The sequence below is a fragment of the Pelodiscus sinensis genome, chromosome 17, assembly GCF_049634645.1.
Source record: "Pelodiscus sinensis isolate JC-2024 chromosome 17, ASM4963464v1, whole genome shotgun sequence".
Taxonomy (NCBI): Eukaryota; Metazoa; Chordata; order Testudines; family Trionychidae; genus Pelodiscus; species Pelodiscus sinensis.
This window is the reverse complement of record NC_134727.1, coordinates 1,128,601-1,149,447: the sequence shown is the minus strand read 5'-3', so window position 1 is coordinate 1,149,447 and position 20,847 is coordinate 1,128,601. Positions and strand designations below refer to the sequence as shown.

At 56.2% G+C, this 20,847-nt stretch overlaps 1 protein-coding gene across 1 annotated transcript in view; it reads right to left on the bottom strand.

The window, feature by feature from the left end:
• Positions 1-20,847, bottom strand: part of DIAPH1 (diaphanous related formin 1) — a 111,743-nt gene that overhangs the window by 40,771 nt on the left and 50,125 nt on the right. The window contains exons 12-18 of the mRNA XM_075900019.1: positions 19,314-19,430; positions 15,660-15,775; positions 11,245-11,309; positions 10,624-10,803; positions 5,561-6,301; positions 3,883-3,997; positions 3,597-3,605 (exon numbers count right to left, since the gene is read on the bottom strand). Coding sequence (XP_075756134.1) covers positions 3,597-3,605; positions 3,883-3,997; positions 5,561-6,301; positions 10,624-10,803; positions 11,245-11,309; positions 15,660-15,775; positions 19,314-19,430 — 1,343 coding nt within the window. The remainder of the gene's footprint in view (positions 1-3,596; positions 3,606-3,882; positions 3,998-5,560; positions 6,302-10,623; positions 10,804-11,244; positions 11,310-15,659; positions 15,776-19,313; positions 19,431-20,847) is intronic.

Here is a 20,847-nt window from a genome sequence, read left to right as displayed (position 1 = left end):
GGCTGTTGGTTTAGGTGTTCGCTGCTACAGACCGGCTGTTGGTTTAGGTGTTCGCTGCTACAGACTGGCTGTTGGTTTAGGTGTTCGCTGCTACAGACTGGCTGTTGGTTTAGGTGTTCGCTGCTACAGACTGGCTGTTGGTTTAAGTGTTCGCTGCTACAGACTGGCTGTTGGTTTAGGTGCTCGCTGCTACAGACTGGCTGTTGGTTTAGGTGTTCGCTGCTACAGACTGGCTGTTGGTTTAGGTGCTCGCTGCTACAGACTGGCTGTTGGTTTAGGTGCTCGCTGCTACAGACTGGCTCGGCTACCCCTTTGGGACTTAGCTTCAGGGGAGCCCCGTTAGTCTGCACAGGAACACACAAGCAAAGGGCAGGGAGCACTTCACAGACGGGAGTCAGGAGTTCAAGGGCACAGCCCACTTCTCCAGATGAGGAACCTCCAGGCGTGTGAAGTGGGCCGTGCCCACAAAACACCTGGTCCCATCGACATGTGACCTTTGAGCTTATCTCCCAATGTCCTCTCCCCCCGCCCCCTTATTTATTTTTGCTTTCGGGCCGGGTGCTCTGGTCATGGGAAGAAGCGGGCTGTGCCCACGAAACGCCTGGTCCCATCGACAGGTTTTGTTGGTCTTTCAAGTGCTCCCAGCCCATTGGCTGGTTGTTACGGTTTTCCTGTGACAGACGCACTCAGCCGCCCTCTGAAACTTTAGCGATTGTGAGGTTAGAAGTCTCACTAAGCCTCGTTCCTCCCAGCAAGCACGCAGCTCCCCTCCACCTCACTCATCCGGGAACCCACCCTGCAATCGGCCCCACTGCCAGCTCTGTCTGCACATCTACACCAGCGGCTCATGCAACTGCACATCTAGGTCATCAAGTCCAGCCATGCCCCTCTGCCATGTGCACTGGCCCAACTGGACAGTCTCTCCGGGGAGGAAGGAACGGACAAATCCGACGTCCGAAAAGACAACGCGCGCAAGCTGCCGGGGCACTCCTGAACGGATCTCCAAGCCACCGTGTTGTTTCAGGCCAATTCCACAATCAAATACACAGGGAAGCCTTGGAATGAACTTCGTGGACAGGTGTGGGACCATCACGAGGGCTGAAGAAAGACAGCCGCTGGCGAGCGCGCTGCCTGCCAAGCCTAATGCTTAAAAACCAAACAATGGGCACTTCAGAACCACTGGCACCGTCTGTCAGCGTCACGTAACGTGAACAGAGTCACTATTTTCCCTCCTCTCCCGTTTACTTGGGACCTGGACTTTTAACCCTCCACTCGCCTGAGGAAGTGGGCTGTTCCCACGAAAGCTCGTGAGCCCACCGACAAGTCTTGCCAGTCTGTAAGGTGCTGCTAGGCGATTGGCTGCTAGGCGATTGGCTGCTTACGTTTTTCCAGTTACAGACTCACTGGGCTCCCCTCTGAAGCTTTTGGCACAGTGTCACTACAGGAATGGTGCAACACACGAACCATCCCCTGCCGCAAATCCTGGCGGATTTCTCCACAGCAAGGGCCCAGAACTCCATGCAAAGGCTGCAAGTGCTACTCACCACAGGCCGGCCATACCTGTCTCCTTGCTCTCCTCCTCCCCAAGCGCTTTGGAAACGGAAACAAGCTCTAGCGGTTGATAACATGAGAGTGGATGTGGCCAAATCAAGGCAGCACGCTCCAGGAAACATGGCCAGGGAGCCGGCGATCCCACGGCGGCAGACAGCGACCAGGAAACATGGCCAGGGAGCCGGCGATCCCACGGCGGCAGACAGCGACCAGGAAACATGGCCAGGGAGCCGGCGATCCCACGGCGGCAGACAGCGACCAGGAAACATGGCCAGGGAGCCGGCGATCCCACGGCGGCAGACAGCGACCAGGAAACATGGCCAGGGAGCCAGCGATCCCACGGCGGCAGACAGCGACCAGGAAACATGGCCAGGGAGCCGGCGATCCCACGGCGGCAGACAGCGACCAGGAAACATGGCCAGGGAGCCGGCGATCCCACGGCGGCAGACAGCGACCAGGAAACATGGCCAGGGAGCTGGCGATCCCACGGCGGCAGACAGCGACCAGGCAGGTGCCCCAGCACGCAGTCTGGCTACAACACAGCATTCAAGCGAGAGGCCGTGGGACCAAGGGCTGCCTGCGCAGACCCCTCTGCAAGGAAGATCTGGGCACCGCACTGACGGGGATCTGTGGCTCTGGCCACTGCCAAGAGGTGACAGAGGCTCAGACCTGCTCGACAAAGCCCAGGGGCCTTCCTGAAAGGCAGGGGGCTAAGTCCCGGAGAGGCTCGCCCAAGGAGCAAGTGCTGCGGCGTTGGAGGGGGGGGCTGCTAGCGCGAGTGCTGAACTGCCAGTCCTGCCGCCTCGCTGCCTACAGTCCGACCAAACCCAGGGCAGTGGGCTCAGAGAGCTCCCTCAAGCACAACCGGGGAATATCGCTACAACCAGCAAGCCCCCCCGCTGGGGACCACAGTAACGAGAGCGCAGCGAGAGCAGCGCACCAGCACCCCCAGCCGTGGGGGGAGTCGGCTGAAGCCAGGGGCTGGGGAGGGAGATCAGCCGGTGGAACTCAGCGGTCCACTCCGCCTCCCTCTGAGCGACGCACTACGCAACCCTCTTCGGAGGAGCACACCCTGCCAGCCAGCATCAGAAGAGCACCGCTGGCCGAAAAGCCCTTCTCCTGCCCTAGGCGACTACCTTCTGGGGAGGGAGGGAGCCCCTCGCCGTCTCCGACTAAGGGACACGGAGAGTGGCCTGCCAGCAGCAGGCAGCACCGAGACGGGGCTCAGGGCAGCACTGCGGGAACTACTCTGTTACAGGGCGAGAGTCGCTCCCTGAAAGCTGCCAGAGCCCCGGGCAGCCCAGCCCGCTTCTCACTGAAACTACGTCATGCGCAGCCTCTATCAGCCAGGGGAAACGGCCATGTCTAGAAACAGGCTAATTCTGCGGGGCCGGAAGCCAGGCGTGTCAGCTTCCTGCATCGGGTCCACATGACTCTACAGAAGCTCAAGAGCGCAAGGCGGAGATGAAGCAGGCGAGCGGCAGAGGCAAAGGGGCACCCCCTGCACCCTGCAGCTACTGACAGGAGGTGGGGGAAAGCTTCAGGCCCAGCGCAGCCAGGAGGCCCAAAGAGGAGCTCGGCTCCCCCCCGGCAGAGCAAGCTCCATGCCACGGGCAGGGGAGCACGTGGTAAGAAGCTTCCTCTCCCACTCCAGATCAAGTGCTGGAGCCAGGGAGCGCAGGGGCCCAGTGCAAACAAGGAGCCTAAGTTCAGGGCAACGTGGCTGGAGGACACCCGGCTCAGGCGAGTGCCGCCTCAGCTGGAGAGAAAGCCCATGGCGGGGGCCCTGCACTACACAGGGCAGGGGGAGTGAAGTCTGTGCAGCCTGCCCCGGGGCGGAGCCCAACACATACCGGGGAGAGCGAGACCCTCTGCTTTGCGCACTGAATGCGGCTAACACTCAGGAGCCTAGTGCAGCGGGAGGGGAAGGCCCGCTAATGGGAGGAGACCGCTTGCAGCCCTCTTCCGAGAGCCCCCCCAGGGCCGCTCCACCGAGCGGTGTCACGGCACAGGCCCGCGCAGCCTGGCAGAACGGCGCCACTCACCCTTGGAGGCTGCAGGCAGCGGCGGACGAATCCCCAGGCCAGGAAGCAGAGGGGGAGAGAGGGGAAAACGTTAGACCAGACAATACCCCAGCTAGAGCGGTCCTTCCCCCCGGGAGGGAGGCTCACGCGTCCAAGGTGCTCATCAGCTGCTAGCCGAGAAGTCCCCCGGCCTGCCCGCCCTGCCCTCCTGGCGCTGGCGCCTGCGCGCCCCTTCGGAAGGCAGCTCCTGCCCAGCCCGCGACCCCTCAGTGCGGCCAGGCAGCCGCAGGGCGCCAGCAGCACTTACACTTGGCCTGGGCAGAGAAGGTGAGCGTCAGCTTGGCGAAGAGCTCGTCGTTCTCAAAGCGATCTTCTTTCACCCGGGTCCAGAAACAGTCCTGGGAGAGCTCCTCAGCCACAATCTGCGGGGAGCATGGGGCACGATCAGCCCCTGTGGGTCCAGACCACCCCTCCCTCCCACAGGTGCCCACAACGCTGTCCTGGGCCCTCCGCTCTCCCTCCGCACGCTCGCTAGGACGCCCTTTCTGCTCAAAGAGCTTCAGCTGCCATCTCGGAGCCCTCCAGCGAGCCCCTCTGCGTGGCTTGTCACCCAGCTTACTGAAGGAGCAGCCCCCCTTCTCCAACCAGCACCCCTCTTCCCAGTCCCACTGCTGACAGCACAGCCCTCCTGCATTCGGGGTCATGTGGGGCAGCGCCCGCCTCCGCCCACACCTGGCCAGGTCTCTCCTCTCTCGCCACACAACTACCCCGCTCACCCTGGGCAGCAGCGCCTGCAGCCCCCGCTGGTCCCTCGGAGGCTCCAGGTGCCTCTCCCGCCCCCCTGCTGCAGCTGAACTCATCTGCCTTGCAGCCTTCGCCCTCATGCTGAACCGCCTGTCTGCCACCAAACACAAGTCAGGTCTCTCCTCTCCCCTTCCCAGCCCCCTTGCCCAGGGCTTCTCTCTGCCTTGTGCCTCTTGTTCCACGCCCTCCACTGAGCCTGGCCTCCACACCCACTCGCTCAGGAAGTCACCACATGCCGGGGGGGGGGGGGGGGGGGGTCTGAAGTTCGTGTTTTACCCTTCCTCAACACCTGACTGTGCTGGAGGCGCCTGGGGCAGAGTGCGCCCCTATGCAAGGGAGACAGCAGCGGCCCGATGGCCAACGCCTCCACCAGACCGCCTGGGCCCTCTAGTGACCCTGCCTGCTTCCCAGCCACCTCGGGGAGGAGGAGCTAACAAGTTCAACCCTTATTACTGCCTGGCCCCCCCCAGCTCTGCTAACGCTCCCCAAGCCTGGCCTGTAGCAGGGGAGCCCCCAGCTCTGCCAATACACCCGCACCCTGGGCTGCGGCAGACTTGCTCCTAGACCAGCCTGGCTCTCAAGCTGCTTCGGCAGTTCCAGGTTCGGCTCCCTCCTGGGCTCAGCCGCACAGCAGGTCAGTTCTGGGACGCACCCGCGAGCGGCTACGGCGCTGGCTGAGCAGGGTTTGGCCGTGCAGGCCCCAGACTTGAAGAGTCGCATGTTAACCACTGAGCCACGCGAGAAGCAGCCCAGTCGGCAAGGCCCCAGAAAGAGGGGGCGCCTTGGCGCCATGCCCACAGCTCTCCGGCGGCAGGCTGGGCACGCTTGCTGTCTGCTTGCGGCTACTGCCGTGCTCAGACACACTGGCCCTGTGTCCTGGCGCCGCGGACAAAGCAGAGTCCAAGCAGCCTGTGCTTCCGAGAGCTGGGCCCTGCAGCCGGCTCTGCAGCCTGCGCATTGCGACCCGGCCCAGAGCAGGAACAGCCACTAGCCACACCAATCCCCGGCGAGCCCATCCATCAGCAGCTGCTCTGCAGGGGCCTGAGCCTCAGGGAAGCCATTGCCCTGCGAGCCACCAGCTGGCTCCTCGGGGGGTCCCCTCACAGGCGCCACCGGAAGGCTGGCGGAGCGGCACACCTGAGGGGCGAAGAGGAAAGGGGCCGGCAGCGAGCAGGTCTCACCTTGCTCCAGTTCGGTCTCCGCAGCTGCACCTCTGGCTTGTATTGTTTCTTTGGAGCTAATCCATAGGGGAGAGCTGGAGCTGCAGGGGCGCCCCAACCCCCAAAGCCAGGGGGCAGAGGAGGCGGCGGCATCCCAGCGGCGCCAGGGAGCAGCGGGGGAGGGGGCGGCATCCCGGCGGCGCCAGGGAGCGGCGGGGGAGGGGGCGGCATCCCGGCGGCGCCAGGGAGCGGCGGGGGAGGGGGCGGCATCCCGGCGGCGCCAGGGAGCGGCGGGGGAGGGGGCGGCATCCCGGCGGCGCCAGGGAGCGGCGGGGGAGGGGGCGGCATCCCGGCGGCGCCAGGGAGCGGCGGGGGAGGGGGCGGCATCCCGGCGGCGCCAGGGAGCGGCGGGGGAGGGGGCGGCATCCCGGCGGCGCCAGGGAGCGGCGGGGGAGGGGGCGGGATCGCAGGGGCGCCAGGCGGGGGGATCGCAGGAGCCCCAGGGAGCGGCGGGGCAGGCGGGGGGATCGCAGGGGCGCCAGGGAGCGGCGGGGCAGGGGGGATCGCAGGGGCCCCAGGGAGCGGCGGGGCTGGGGGGATCGCAGGGGCCCCAGGGAGCGGCGGGGCTGGGGGGATCGCAGGGGCCCCAGGGAGCGGCGGGGCTGGGGGGATCGCAGGGGCAGCCAAGGCAGACGCAGCTTGAGACGCTAACGCAGCCATTTCCCTCTTAGTATCTTCAAGCTCCTTTGACAGCTTCGTAATCTGCAGAAAGAGCAAAACGAGCGATATTAGCAGAACATCCAGGTCCCAGCCCGCCAGGGCAGGCAGGAGACCACAGCTAAGGTGTGTCAGACTTGGGGCCCAGTCAGTCCCCTCCATCACAGGACACTGGCACCCTGCCGAACGCACTAGTGGGTGCAGGACCACCTACTCCCAGAGGGGAAAACACTCTCCCGTGGTACCGCTGTCCTGTAAGCAGGCTGCATTGCAGCAGCGGGTCAGCTAGCAGTGCAAGTTACAGTAAAAACCTGATCCATACAGATAAACAGAAGCACGCCCCAAAGGCCCACTCCTGGGGGCTGTTATAACAATTGGGATACTGCAGGGTGTGAGCTCAATTACTGGAATCAGAGAGTCATAGAACTGGAAGGGACCTCGAGAGGTCAAGTCCAGTCCCCTGCCCTCATGCCAGGACCAAGCATCACCGAGATTGTCCCTGACAGGTGTCTGTCCTAGCTGCTCTTAAATAGCTCCGGATGGAGATTCCACAACCTCCCTGGGCAATTTATTCTGGGTTTCATCACCCTAACAGTTGGCAAGTTTTTCCTAATGTCCAACCTAAACCTCCCTTGCTGCAGTTTAAGCCCATTGCTTCTTGTTCTATCCCCAGAGGCCAAGGAGAACAATTTTTCTCCCTCCTTGTAACACCCTTAGGTACTTGAAAACTGCCATCATGTCTCCTCTCAGTCTTCTCTTTTCTGAACTAAACCCAATTCCTTCAGCCTTCCCTCCTAGCTCATGTTCTCTAGACCTTTCATCATTTTTGTTACTCTTCTCCGGAACCTCTCCAATTTCTCTTCATCTTTCTTGAAATGCAGAGACCAGACACAATACTTCAAGTGAGGCCTAACCAGCGCAGAGTGGAGCAGAATTGCTTCTCATGGGAATGCAGCCCAGAATGACGTTTGCTTTTTTTGCAACAGCATCACACTATCAACTCATTGAGCTTGTGGTCCACTATGTCCCCAGATCCCTTTCTGCAGGACTCCTTCCTAGACAGTCGCTTCCCATTCTGTAAGTGTGAAACGGATTGTTCCTTCCTGAGTGGAGCACTTTGCTCCTTAGTAAACGTCATCGTATTTGCCTCAGACCATTTCTCCAGTTTGTCCAGATCATTTTGAATTAAGACTCTGTCCTCCAGAGGAAAGTAGGCAAAGTTCATAAAACATTACAGTAACCTCCAGCAATGAATGCTAATAGACCAAGGTACAAGGTCTAGGAGACTGTCTGGATCAATTGTAAGAGGGAAGGCTAGTGACAGGAGGCAAGGGTTGTGTTGGCATCATGATTTACAAACAAAAATGGAATCAGAAATTAACAGACCAAAACTGGTGTGCTGGAATGAAGGGCTAACTGATGGGCGAGAACCCCGAGCACCTCAATGCCAGATTACCGCCCCTTAATATCCAACGGCGTCTGTCCTTTGTACGTCTGTCTGTCGAGAAAGTAAACACCACACAAGAGCCAGTGACAGAACTAACCCTTCTTCTCCAGGGAAGGGGCTGTCAGCCACGCTCTTTTGCTCACCTCAGATTAAGGTTGGTTTGCATGACGTGGCTACATTTACACTGAAACGTTTTCTGTTTTGCTTCTGATTCTCTCTCTCGTATCCCAAGAAACAAAGCTTCCAACCCTTGGCATGATGTTTTAACATGTCTGTGCGAGGTCGAGGCCCCTGTACACGAACTCAACCCAAACCACATGGCCCTTTCGTGGGGCAGTGAGCAGTGCAAACCCCTGGGCATCTCTGGGCCCTCTTCCTCCCATTTCCAAGCCAAGAGGAAGCCGGGCGAGAGCGCATCTGATGGGAGACCTCACACGGCAGAACCACCGCTCGTGGGTGTGGAGCTGGGGGAAGGCGAGAAGAATGACCTGGAGTCTCAGGGTTAGGGCACTGGACCGGAACAGAGGCAAGGCAGCCTCACCCTGCAGCACTGCAACCCTTCTGACAACAATGTTACTACATGACCGGGGCAGGTAAAGCCTGAGCCTGCCCACGCACTGCTGCTGTTTGGGGGGCTCGAACCCCAAGCTCAACTTCCACTGCCCTGGACAGGGAGCCATAGCCAAAGGGCTTCAGCCCAGGCAGGGAGCCTATAATCTGAACCCTGCCACCCATGTCTGCAGCCCTCCACCGGCTCCCTCACGCTGAACATCAGCCCCAGTGGCCTCGTAAAACTGGGTCGTGACAATGTTCCCAATTAGCTTTTCCATCCATGAGCGGAATAATTTTGATACGCACCGAGCCACGTGTCAACGTGCACCGTAACTAGAAACACAAAACCTATTTGTGGGCACTCTGCTAATCAGCCGGGCAGCATCTGAATCTCTCGTGAGCGCACAAGCGCCCAGACCCACAGGTTGAGAACTGCTGCTCTAGTCGACAGCCACCAACAACGGGCAATGTAATGATGTGACACTAACCACCCCGTACTCAGACCCTACATGCTAATTATCTTCATATAAAATATGCCTGGGCAGGTATTCTCTGAAAACTCACTGCGGATTCCTATTCCTATAGGATGCATGTGTGCGATGGGTAATAAGTATTCTGAATACGTGCTGGAATTATAAGCAGTGTGTGCGTACATCAGGTGGATTGGGAAGTTGTTAATCAGGTCTATTCTAAACAAAGGAATGTGAGTTTACCTCAATTTACACATAAAACCATCAAGCTAACAAGGGATGGAGGCAAACTTCACAGTCTCTCGCAAATGGGGGAAAAACAGCAGGGAGCATGAACCCATAAGCAGAGGAGCAGCTTGAGTTGGGTTTTATTTTTCAGAAGGATTCATTTCAAAGATTTACTTGAGGTTCAGCTCCGGCTTTGTGTACATTTACAAACAACTGAATCAACACTCATATTGTACAAGTGCAGAGAGGGAGGGTTTTCTCAACGCTAGTGGCACACTGATTAATATTGTGAAATGTAGCTATAAGCACCACATAGAATTATGAAGACTCCTTAATAGCAGGCAGTAGAGTTTGCCCCGACGGGCATGGAGGAGGAAGCCCCATCTACACAGCAATCATACAGGGAGCTGGGAAGCTGGGCATGAGCTCATCCTGCCCATGATGCTGCGTGAAATACATAGAACACTTGAGAATTCTGCTGATACCAAGATCCTAAATGGCAAGGAATCTGACCAGAAGGGCACGTACAGTGTGTGCGAAAATGTGATGATCTGCCAAGTATGATCATCTTCTTTCTAGGTTTGCATCACCTTTGCACTGTGAGCTACAAACATCCGGGGTCTATCTGCGCTGTGTTTCTGGGAGACACCCCCCCAGAGTGAAGGGAACTCTCACCTGTTTCTCCTCAGTTCCTACTTGTACTTTATCAGCTTCTAGCCCTGTGGTGTCCAACCAGTTCTCAAGCAGTAATGATGACTCTAGCGGCTACTGTTATAGCCAACTAGCCACACTCACCCGGCCAAATAGCCACATGTGGCTAGTGTGTTGGACAGCACAGTCCTAGTCTCTCCTCTTCATTAGGATATAGGGACTCTCTATTAATAGACCCTCCCCCACGGGATGCATGTCTGAGCTGTGTGCTCCTCCGCACCGTCTGCTTTCCCAGCCCTCAGCTTAAAACTCCTCCATGACTGTTTGAATTTGCCATGCCAGCACTCTGGTTCCATTTTGGCTTGGGTGAAGTCCCTCTGTTCGGTACAAGCTCCTCCTTTCCCAAAATGTTTGTCAGTTCCTAATACACCCAAATCCTGCCTCCCTACACCCTCACCTCAACTACACTTGGAGACCTGACGTTCTGCGTAACTGGCTCTGAGCAGAGACCTGGAAGCTTTTCAGGAGGTCCTGGACTTCAGTTGCCTGCGTAGCAGCCTAGATTGGGTCACCAGGATCGCTTTCCTATTTTCTTCTGTATTACTGGCACCTGCTCAACACTGGCACAATCAGTCTGGAGAGATCTGCAGGCTTCACATCCAGCAAACAATTCACCATGTGGTTCTCCCAGTCACCACAAACCCAGCAATCCATCTCAGTAGGCACTGAGAACCCCATTGCTAGAACTGTGGGGTCCCCTCACTTGAGGGCGTAGGCTCAGTGCGAGAGGTTGGCACAGGGCCACCTTGAAGGATGAGGGAGAGGTTTGTCCAAGGGACTGTTCAAAAGCTGGAAAGTAGCTCACATCTAGTGGCCCCATTACAGTGCCCCCTTCCCGCTCCTCCTGCCCCACATACCCAGTCTGTGTGCGTCAGAACTCGCCAGGGTGCTGCAGTCTGTCTAGCGAGACAGCACTGCGCTCCAAGGCCATGTAAGTCAGGCCTCAGCTTGAACATTACCTCCTCGTTCTTCTCGGAGACTTGGCTCTCCAGACTCTGCTTCTCTAGGGCGAGCTGCTTTTTCTCCTTGTCCAGGGACTGCTTCTCTCCATCTAAACCCAGGAGTTTCTGTTCAAAGTCGCTTTCCATCTTCTTCATTTCCACCTGAAGCTCGTGCCGTGCAGTCAGCTCTGAGTCCAGCTAAGGGACAAGGGGCAGTAGCGGTTAGGGGAGGACAGGCCTGGGGACAGCATCGCCATGTGAAGGGGTCTGCCTTGGCATGCACTAGCGAGCGCTGCCGGCATTGCAAACGCTTGGCTCCGTCTGAAGGCAGCCGGGGGCACGCCCATGACAAGAGGTGAACGTTCTAATTCCAGTCACAGCTTCAACGCTCACCTCTCGGCCAGGGCCCACGCACGAGAAGCGTGGGGGTTCACATGCCCGACAGCACAGCCCTGAGCAGGAGACACCTGCATGTTTGGTGAACTAAAAAGCGAGCACACGGCTCTTCCCAGAGAGACCGGCCCAGTGCAGAGCTGAGCGGCTATTCGCCACTGCTCTGTGGCCGGGAAGGCGCTGTCTGGTGGCACCTGCTCCAGGGCCTATCCCACCCCCGCTCTCCTCCCACGCCCAGCCAGACACCTTTTTCTCCAGCTCCACTGCCTTGGCCTCGCTTTTCTCCACCTTCGTTTGATCGATCAAGTTATCTACAGAAAGGGAAAACGCCATTAGGTAGTGTCCAAAATGATCCCTCCCCCCAATGCACAGAACCCTTTTGTGCCACTGCCAACACCTCAGTGTCCAGCCCCGGGTGGGACTTACCGCTCAGTGCCCAGCGCCCACGGCGGGACACAGGCCCTCCTTTCCACTCAGTCAGACGCCCAAAGCAAACACCAGTCGGCCACCCACCCTGTCACCGCTGTTCCTAGGTGCGGGCGCTCACATGCAGTCCACCGCTCTCCTCAAAAGCACCCGCACAAAGAGCCTGAGAACTAACTATCAGAGGGGGAGCTGTGTTAGTCTGAATCTGCAAAAGCGACGAGGAGTCCTGTGGCACCTTATAGACTAACTGAAGTGTAGGAGCATAAGCTTTCGTGGGCAAAGACCCACTTCGTCAGATGCATGCATCTGACGAAGTGGGTCTTTGCCCACGAAAGCTTATGCTCCTACACTTGAGAACTAACTAGTAGCTACAACTGATAAGAACTAGGTGACTGCTAGGACCAGGCACGACTTGCTAAGCGCGAGAGACACGGCTCCACCGCCGCCATGGACGGGAAGAAAGAACAGAGGGGGAGTCCTGCCAGCAGTGGCATATACAGCCCCACTCCAGCGGGCTCTAGAGCCAACCCAATGGGAGCTGCTAGGGGAAAGTTTCTGCCACTTGTGAGCGAGTCTGATCAAAATTAATGTGAATAAGCTCTCAAAGAAGAAAAGGGTGTTACAAGGAGGAGAGAGAAAAAACGTTCTCCTTGGCCTCTGAGGACAGGACAAGCAGCAAGGGAGGTTTAGGTTGGACATCAGGAAAAACCTCCTGTCAGTGTGGTTAAGCACTGGGATAAATTGCCTAGGGAGGTTGTGGAATCTCCATCGCTGAACACTGTTAAGAGCAGGTGTGACGTAGTGGAGGTGTTGTCTACTTCTCAAGTCCGGTGTTCACTCTGTTACACTCACTCTTGGCTATATTGTGCTGTGTGAGTGTGCCTCAGTTTCCCCTGGGCACGGCAACACTGTCTGCATGAGGAGAGGGAGGCTGGGCATGACTCACAACAGATGTGTATTGGGCCCTGACACCTGCGGACCAGACATAGGAGATAAGAACTCCTGCCCAGGAAGGGAGACAAAGGCCGAGGGGGGCAAGGGGTTGACACCAGGCTGGGGATAGGGCCTGGGGGAAGAGTCAGTCTCGTCTGGGCTAGGAGGAGAGAAGGGGCTTAGGGCAGAAAAGGGCCCGGGAGCCCATCTCCCCGAGAGGAATAAGGCTGCCTGCTCTTGGTCCCCGTGTTAACATCGACCCTATGCTATGCTGGGTCCTTCTGTTCTACTGGCTGGTGGCGAGTCACATCTGGCTGCGGATGGGGGTGCAGAGTCGGGGACTCCCCCAGCACGCTGTGACAGCAGGCGAGACAGACATCGGTCAGGGATGGTCTAGATAATACCTAGCCTGCCTTGAGTGCAGTAGGGATGTTAAATGGAGTTTAATCAACCAGTCGATCAGCGGAGGAGCCGCAGCGGGGTTAGCTCCTGCCCCCAAAGCTAAGCCCGCTGTGGCTCTGCCTTTGAAATGTACTAAGAGCCGGCGGGCTCTTAATACACTTAGAAGGCTGAAGTGCAGCGGGGGGGGGGGGGGGGGGCGGGCGACGTGAGCTGAGACAGCTGATTCCTGGCTCACTCTGGGTCCCCCCGGCTATGCACTGAGAGAGGCAGCAGGGGAAGGGGTTACTTGAGGGGCTAGTCGCTTTCATCTCTGAGTGCAGGGGACTGAATGAGATGAGCTCTAGCGAGCCCTCCAGCCCTACGACTGATTCTGGAAGATTTTGGGGAGTTCTTAGACACACAAATGCTCCTTGGGAAACGCCTGACCTCTTTATTCTAGCACTCTGGTGGCTGTGGGGCGATAGAGCCATTTTACTGGCAAGTGGCCTTGCTTGCTCCTGCAACGAAGGTGCCGACAATCGGCTCATGGGGAGCAACCCCAGCATGTGTCTCCAGCTGTCTGGGTCAGGAGGGGTTGGCAACTGTGCCCTGGAACGAACTGAAGACGGAAAGCCTGAAGGGCTCCCTGAATGCCGCTGAGGAAGGAGATATGGCATCCGGGGCCAGCAGGAACTGGGCCAAGACCCTTATCTACCCATTTTAGAAAGGGGCGTCAGAGTCCGGTTGTTCAAGAACTCCTCCTGAACAGGAGGGGCAGGGCCGCTACACTGGATGTGAGCTTCCTCTTCTCCTACCAGGGTCTGGCTGGACCAGGGCAATGGGATGGGCCTAGAATCCGACTGTCTCTTACCCAATGGAAAGGGAGGGTCTGGGAGGAACACATACTGCGGGCGGACCGACCGACCGCAGGGCAGCAAGTGCCCCAGCCACTAGCTAACATCCCGACATCCCAGCCGCCCTGGGAAGAAGCTTGACTGGACCCGGAAACGCCGGGTAACTCTTCTCGTCTTTGCTAAGAGAACAGTACCGAGCCCAGTACCTAGGGTGAGCCCATGGAAACGGTGACGATTTTCAAAGCGGATGCCTGGATGAAGAAATGGAAGACGACACTGAACTGCGAATCACAGAACACGAACTGGAAGGGCCCTCGAGCTCCCTACCCCACAGCAGGACCAAGCACCATCTAGACCGTGAACTTCACATCAGGAGCCTCCAAGCAGTTCACAGAGCAGCAGAGGCAGATCTAGGGTGCCACACGCGCCATGACTCTCTGGAAGCCCGTGTGTGGGTCACATTAATACCGACGGAGGTGGAGAAGGCAAGGCCCTGAGTCCTGGCAGTGTCTGAGGCAGCACTGACACTTGGTACCAAACAACGTGCCCTCTAATTTTTTCCATCTGTGTGTGGAATAAATGTTACATGCACCAAGGCAAGTGCAGATGTGCATCACCAATAGAAACATGCTATCCGCTGTGGGTGCTCTGTTAATCAGCCGAGCAGCACCTGAATCTCTCCTGGTGGCCGCCCTAGGGCTCAGCTTACAGGGAACACTGGTACCAAACCCATCGCTCCAGCCTGTTAATGCAGATCTGATCTCCAAGGCTGACAATGGTGAATTAGCTCCAAAGACAGATACTGCAGAGGGAGCTTGTTTCCACAGCCTGGCTTTAAAGTGGTGCGAAGAGGACACCAGCAACAGCCTGTATTTGAGGCAAGCCAGCCAGATGGCCCCAGGATTGCAGGAGACTCCAACCTACTGAGGACAGCCGTGCAACAGGCAAGTCCCGCCTGAAGGCAGAGTAAACCTGCAGCTGCTTGAAGAGCCTTGGTGCCGACACACTCGGTGCTGGCAAGACTGATGCTGCAGTCACCGACACGGCTCCCGAGAGCGAACAGGCAGCCTGCTCTTCCCGGGGATCTCAAGGAACCCTTGCTTCCTTCCTCATCCTTCCACAGGAGGCTGTTGGCATGACTACAGCTATTGCTGACACTTCTCTCCCAGTGGAGGAGAGGAAGAACAAGAGTCTCATGACAGCATTGAGGGCCTCGGAGAGGCACAAGCAGCAGCGAGTTCTGGGATCACTACCACACCACCCCAGGGACCTGGGCAAGGCCCTGCAGCAGGCACCATTGAACACACAGCTAACTGAACTAACGCTCTGGCACGCCTCTCCGCAGAGGTTCTCCTGGCTTTCGGCGCATAGCTAGGCAGTGCTGCTACCGAGAAACCAACGGAACGCTGCGGTGCCAGTAGAGAGAGCGGCAAATCTCCCCAGAACGTCAGCTCAAGCCATGGGCAGTCAGAGTGCAGTGCAGCTGCCTGGTGGTAACCACGGGAGGGCTCTGTGCGGCCCAAGGATGCTATGCAGTGCACTGGACATGCCCTCCCTGGGCAGAATACATGTCTACAGCCACTCCAAGAACAGGGTTTTCTGCAAGTCCTCCTCCCTTGTCCCCTACGTCTTCCCGTGCGGAGGGAGGGCCAGTGACAGCACTAGGGACTCGGGACTGGCGTACAGGCGCCTGATCCTTGGCCCTGCTTCCACGTGCTACGCCCTCTGCTGGCCCGGGGGAACGATCAGCGATGGGCCATGGAACGCGGTCTGACAGATGCCCAGCCACGCACATGCCTGTGAAAAGCAGGCCCCAGTGACGAGGTACGTAATGGCCAACGCCCAGACCCGCAGTGCAGAAAGCAGCAGAAGAGGGTTCAGGCAGGAAGTGAGCCTACCACGTCCTGCCGGCAGAGCCTCTTCGCAAGGTGCAAGCCGAGAAACGTGCAAAGAGGCAGGAAGTGCTGCTGGTCAAAGTGCAATGGAAGGACTAAATAACAGGGCTGTTCTGGAAGCACCTGGGCCAGGGCTAGTTCTGACTGTGACCCCAACAGCCTCAGGACTCACCTATTAGCCCCTCAATGTTAATGTTGAGGCGCTTGCATTTGAAGTCTGGATCAGCACCATTCTTATGCAAAACGATCTGGGAAATGCATTCATCAACCAGCTTATAGTACTGAGGCCTATGGAAAGAGAAAAAAGGAACCAGTGTTAACACTGCTCTTGGCAATTAGCCCCTTCAGGAACTGGTCTCGTCCTCCTATGCCCTACCACCCCCACCCCCACCCCCACCCACCCCATTCTAGTCAGTTTCAGTCATTGGCTTTACAATGATGATTTCATGATTTCAGATGTACTCTGAAATGTCCTGGGATTGTGCTGGAGGGGTCCTGGGGGTGACAAGGTTACGGTAGGGAAGCTGGTGGTCCTGCTACCCTTGCTTTTCTGCTGCTGTGGAAGCAGTGCTGCCTTCAGGGCTGGAGACAGTGCGGAAGTAAATGGTAATACCACACTCCCTTTAAAAGGACGTCCCTCCTGCAACACCCTTTGGGATCAGGATCCCCAGTTTGAGAAATGCTGGTCTCTCCGTGAAACCTGGACAGCGCCAGTAGAAGCGCACACAAGACCAGACTGCATGGCCCATGATGCATTTTCATGGCCATGAGTTTGGTAGGGACTAATTATGAGCTGTCTCCTTGGATCAGAGCTCCAGCCTTCTTATGGCAATCTAGACCACCTGCTGGCAGGAGACTACTTTTATGCCAAACCAACAGGAGCTATTCCCCAACAATGGGTTTGGAAAACAATTTCCAGACAGACTAGTAACGTATTCACTGTTAGTTAGGGAGACAATTAGCTTAGTTGTTTCCGTTTGCCCTTAACAAACTTCCTTCCAACCTACATGTCTGTAACGAGTAGTCTCCAAGTCAGGCGTGCTAGCCACATTACCAATACCACGCTCAGAAAGGGGAGCCATGCCTCTGCTTGGAGCACTACAAAGACACTCCCAAACATGTGCACGCTCAAGGCTAAAATAATTAATGAAAACCATTTAAGGAGGTAGAGCCCACAATTCCTTTGGGCAGGGAGAGAGAGCCCTTTCTTGGAAAATACAGATAGTTACAGCTAGAGCAGTGTACTCAATATCAACTCCTTCTCTCGCCAAAAGCCATGAGGTACAGCCCAACACGGCTGAGGCCAACTCACTGCATTTAAATGTGCTTGGTGATATTTTACTGGAATAGAAATCTTCTGGCAAGGGACTTCCCAGCAGATTCCAAAAGCCATATTACAGCCAAGCCTTGGCCATCGCCCTCCTGTCGTTCTCTTCTAATGAAAAACCAGAACCGTGGCTGGGTTATTTTAGATTACTGCTTGAGTCTCTTTGGCATAATCTTTTCATTCCCAGCACGGAATACAACCCAGTGCATTTTGGAAACAGGAAAAAAAAAACCCAAGCTGTTCTTGAAGCTGCACTAGCTGGTATCAAATTGTCCCAGACAAGTTTAGCTCCAAGGGTACAGCTACACCGCCAATTAGACACCCTCCGCTGACTCAGGCTTGCTGGGCTGTTTCGTTGAAGTACAGACTCCCAGGTTCAGCCTGGAGCCCAGGTGGGAGACACCCAGACCTGACCTCCAGTCCCTGGGGTCCTCCCATCTCATAGGGTTCTAGAGCCAGGGCTCCAGACGTCTACACTGCAGTGAAACAGCCCTGCACCCTGAGCCGGGCGTCGTGGGCCAGCTGCTGGTGGCAGATAACCCCCAAGACAGTTATCCGGGTTGTGCTTCTGAGAACCATAACTATGGCAGTAGTTAGAGGTTTGCCAATATTTCACAAAGCAAGAGTCTATCTTCCTTGCTCTGGAACAGTCTCTCTCAACCGTTTCAGACAGGAAGCCCCTCTCCTGACATCAACTTTTTTTTTGCAACTTCCTTACATTTAGTATCAAAGAGAAAAAGATGCATCAGAGGATAGCAACGGGCCTATATAAAGCTTGCGCTGTTTCAGGAGGTTGACTGAGAATACCTGACGCTAAGAATGAAGGCAGACAGGTAGGAAGATTTTCTTTGCTTTTAGCTTGTAATACAATTCTCAGCCCCACAACATCCCATTTACCTTTCGTAACCCCTCTGGGTGCCACAACCCACCGGCTGAACACACTGCTCTAGAACCATCAAAAGGCAATCCAGCCACCTGAAACGCTATCAAAGGACTCAGGTTTGGTTTTGTTCCCTCATCTGAAACACAAAGTGCTTTCCACAAGATTCTCTGCCATCTTCTCTCCAGTTCTGCTGCAGAAATAACATTCTTCAGTTGGACACGCCTGAGAAATCTTGCTGTCATGCCAGATGGTTCTTTGGTTGAGCCACCATTGACCAGGCAGACTGGCCAGTAGCTTCCACAGCTGTACTATTGTCTGAAATCTTGTGGCAACATCAGAGGCTGTGAAATCCAGTTTAGGCATGTGCCTGCATATGAAGGTGGTACTCAGAGGGTTTCCGTCCCTTAGCACACGCTCACACGGCTTTCTGCTTACCCTTGCCTTCCCTATGAGCTCCTGGAGCTTTCCCAAGGTCACTGGTGCTTGGCTGATGTTCCACTCTGGGCACAGCTGGCATTTTGTACCCTCCCATTCTAGAACAGGCCACCACAGCTGTTGCAAAGGACGTGCAGAAAAGGACTTTTGGCCAACGTCTGGTCCTCTTTGAACAACCTAGGCCAGAGGCCCAACTCTCCTTATTGTATGCACAACACTGCAGCCCCTTGCCTTCTCCCTAAAGGGGGTGTTAGAACTTTGAGCTCTGCCTCCTATGCAACGTCCAATCCTTTCCTCCCAGGATTGTGAGACTGGCCGCACTGGTCAGACCAACTGTCCATCTAGCCCATATCCTGTCTTCCAACGTGGCCAACACCCAAAGCTTCAGGAGGAATGCAAAGAGCAGGACAGTTGGAATGATCCATCTCAGCCTTTTCCTTTCAGTTTTTGGTAGCCAGATCTTAGATCACCTTAAGAATGGGACTGCATCCATGACCACCCTGGCTAATTGAGGATCCTATTCTCCAATAACTTATCTAACTATTTTTTGAACCCAGTGATATTTTTGGCCATGACAATATCCTATGGGCAATAAGTTCCAGAGGCCAATTATGCATTGTGTGAAAAGTTCTCTCGTTAAACTTGCTGCCTATTAATTTCATCAGGTAACCCGTTTTTTGCATGTGGAAAAGGGTAAATAACACTTCTCCACTCACTTTTTTTCATACCATTCATGATATTTTCTACCATATCTCCCCTTAATCCTCTCTAGTCTATGCTAGCAGCTCGAATCTCTTTAACCTTTCCTCAGATGGAAGATGTTCCATACCCAAGAACCTCTTTGTTGCCCTTCTCTGAACTTTTTCCAGTTCCATTATATCCACTTTTAAGATGGAGTGACCAGAACTGGACACAACATTCAAGGCGTGGGCAGACCATGAATTGATAAGAGTGGTATTATCGGCCCTTCTGTCTTATTTGCTAGCCCATCCCTAACAGTTCCTGACACGGTTAGTGGCTTTGAATGCTGCTGCACACTGAACTGAACTTTTCTGAAAACTATTCCTGATGATACCAAGATCGTTCTCTGGAGTAGCAACAGGTAATTTAGCCCCTGCCATTCCGTGTGTGGCGCTGGGATTGTGTTTTCCAATGTCTCCCCCACAAAGCACCCTCCTTACCTGGCGTCATAATCGTTGCGGATGAGCAGCAGGTGCTGCAGGATGGAGAGGAAGAATGGCTCTGCTTTGGAGTCCTTTACTGTGTTGAGGAGAATCTGGAACACGTCACTGAAGTCAGTGAAGAACAGGTTAAGGAAACGGAAGGGGAGGCATCCAGGTGCGCTGCCCTCTCTGGAGAGAAGGCAGCAGCCAGTCAAAGTACCCTCAAAGCCTGAGCACGCTCCCCTCTCGCACAGAGAGCTTTGCATGGGAAAAATGAAGAGGACACATTGCAGGAGACTGGTCTAAAATGGGGCTCTCACTCCTCCTTCCCGAGCCTTTCTGGAGCCCAGCCACCCTCTCCCAGTGACACTCCAGCTCCCGGTTGGAGTGGCGGCAGGAAAAGGGAGGCTGTTGGGAACTCATTCCTTCCACACCCACGAGACAGCAAGTGTCTCTGCATCCCTGCCTTATGCACCCAAACAGTATCCGTGGGCCCCGTTTTGGGGGGGAGGGCAAAGTCCTATCCCTCCGCCTCACTCCAAGTAACCCCTTTCCCATTATGCAGTGACCCCTCGGCTCCTTCCGTTTCACGACTCCCCTTTTCTCCCCCATCTCAGCCAAGCAAGCCCCCCCGGACACTGAACAAATCGAAGGTGTTTAAGAAAGAGGGGATGGCTATGCAGCAACACTGGCACAGAGAGCTCTACAGATTGTGCAGCCCGCTTACACCCTCAAATAAGGAAGGAGCCCTCAATCTCTGGACCACAGGGCATACTCACTAGAGGGAAAGGGTGAGCTCACATACCTAGACACACACAAACTCCTATTTCTAGCAGCCTCCTAGGCACCTTTCCCTTGGGAGAGCACAAATAACCCTTTTGCATTGGCCAGAAGCCCCAAGTCAACCCGCTGCCAGGAAATCTTACTGCCCCCACAGCCATTCCGAATAAGGAAAAGCGGGCTGTACCACTCTCCCCACGAAGCAGGGTGAAGCTATCACCCCTCCGACCTAGGAAAAGCGGGCTGTACCACTCTCCCCGTGAAGCAGGGTGAAGCTATCACCCCTCCGACCTAGGAAAAGCGGGCTGTACCACTCTCCCCGTGAAGCAGGGTGAAGCTATCACCCCTCCGACCTAGGAAAAGCGGGCTGTACCACTCTCCCCGTGAAGCAGGGTGAAGCTATCACCCCTCCGACCTAGGAAAAGCGGGCTGTACCACTCTCCCCGTGAAGCAGGGTGAAGCTATCACCCCTCCGACCTAGGAAAAGCGGGCTGTACCACTCTCCCCGTGAAGCAGGGTGAAGCTATCACCCCTCCGACCTAGGAATATAAAAGGTTACCCGGTTAGCTGGCAAGCATTAGGGTTAGCAGAATGCTTACCAGGCAACCTGCTGGTTGGCCAACTGTGCCAGGCTGGAGCAGTCCTGGTTGAGTCCAGTCAGCTGCATTAGGGTGGCAGGCAGGGTCGCCTGCATTGGCCCCCTGGCCCCAGCTGTGCTGGAGTGGCCCAGGAGATCAGGCAGGATCCTGGCCCTGTCCTGTGCTGGAGCCCA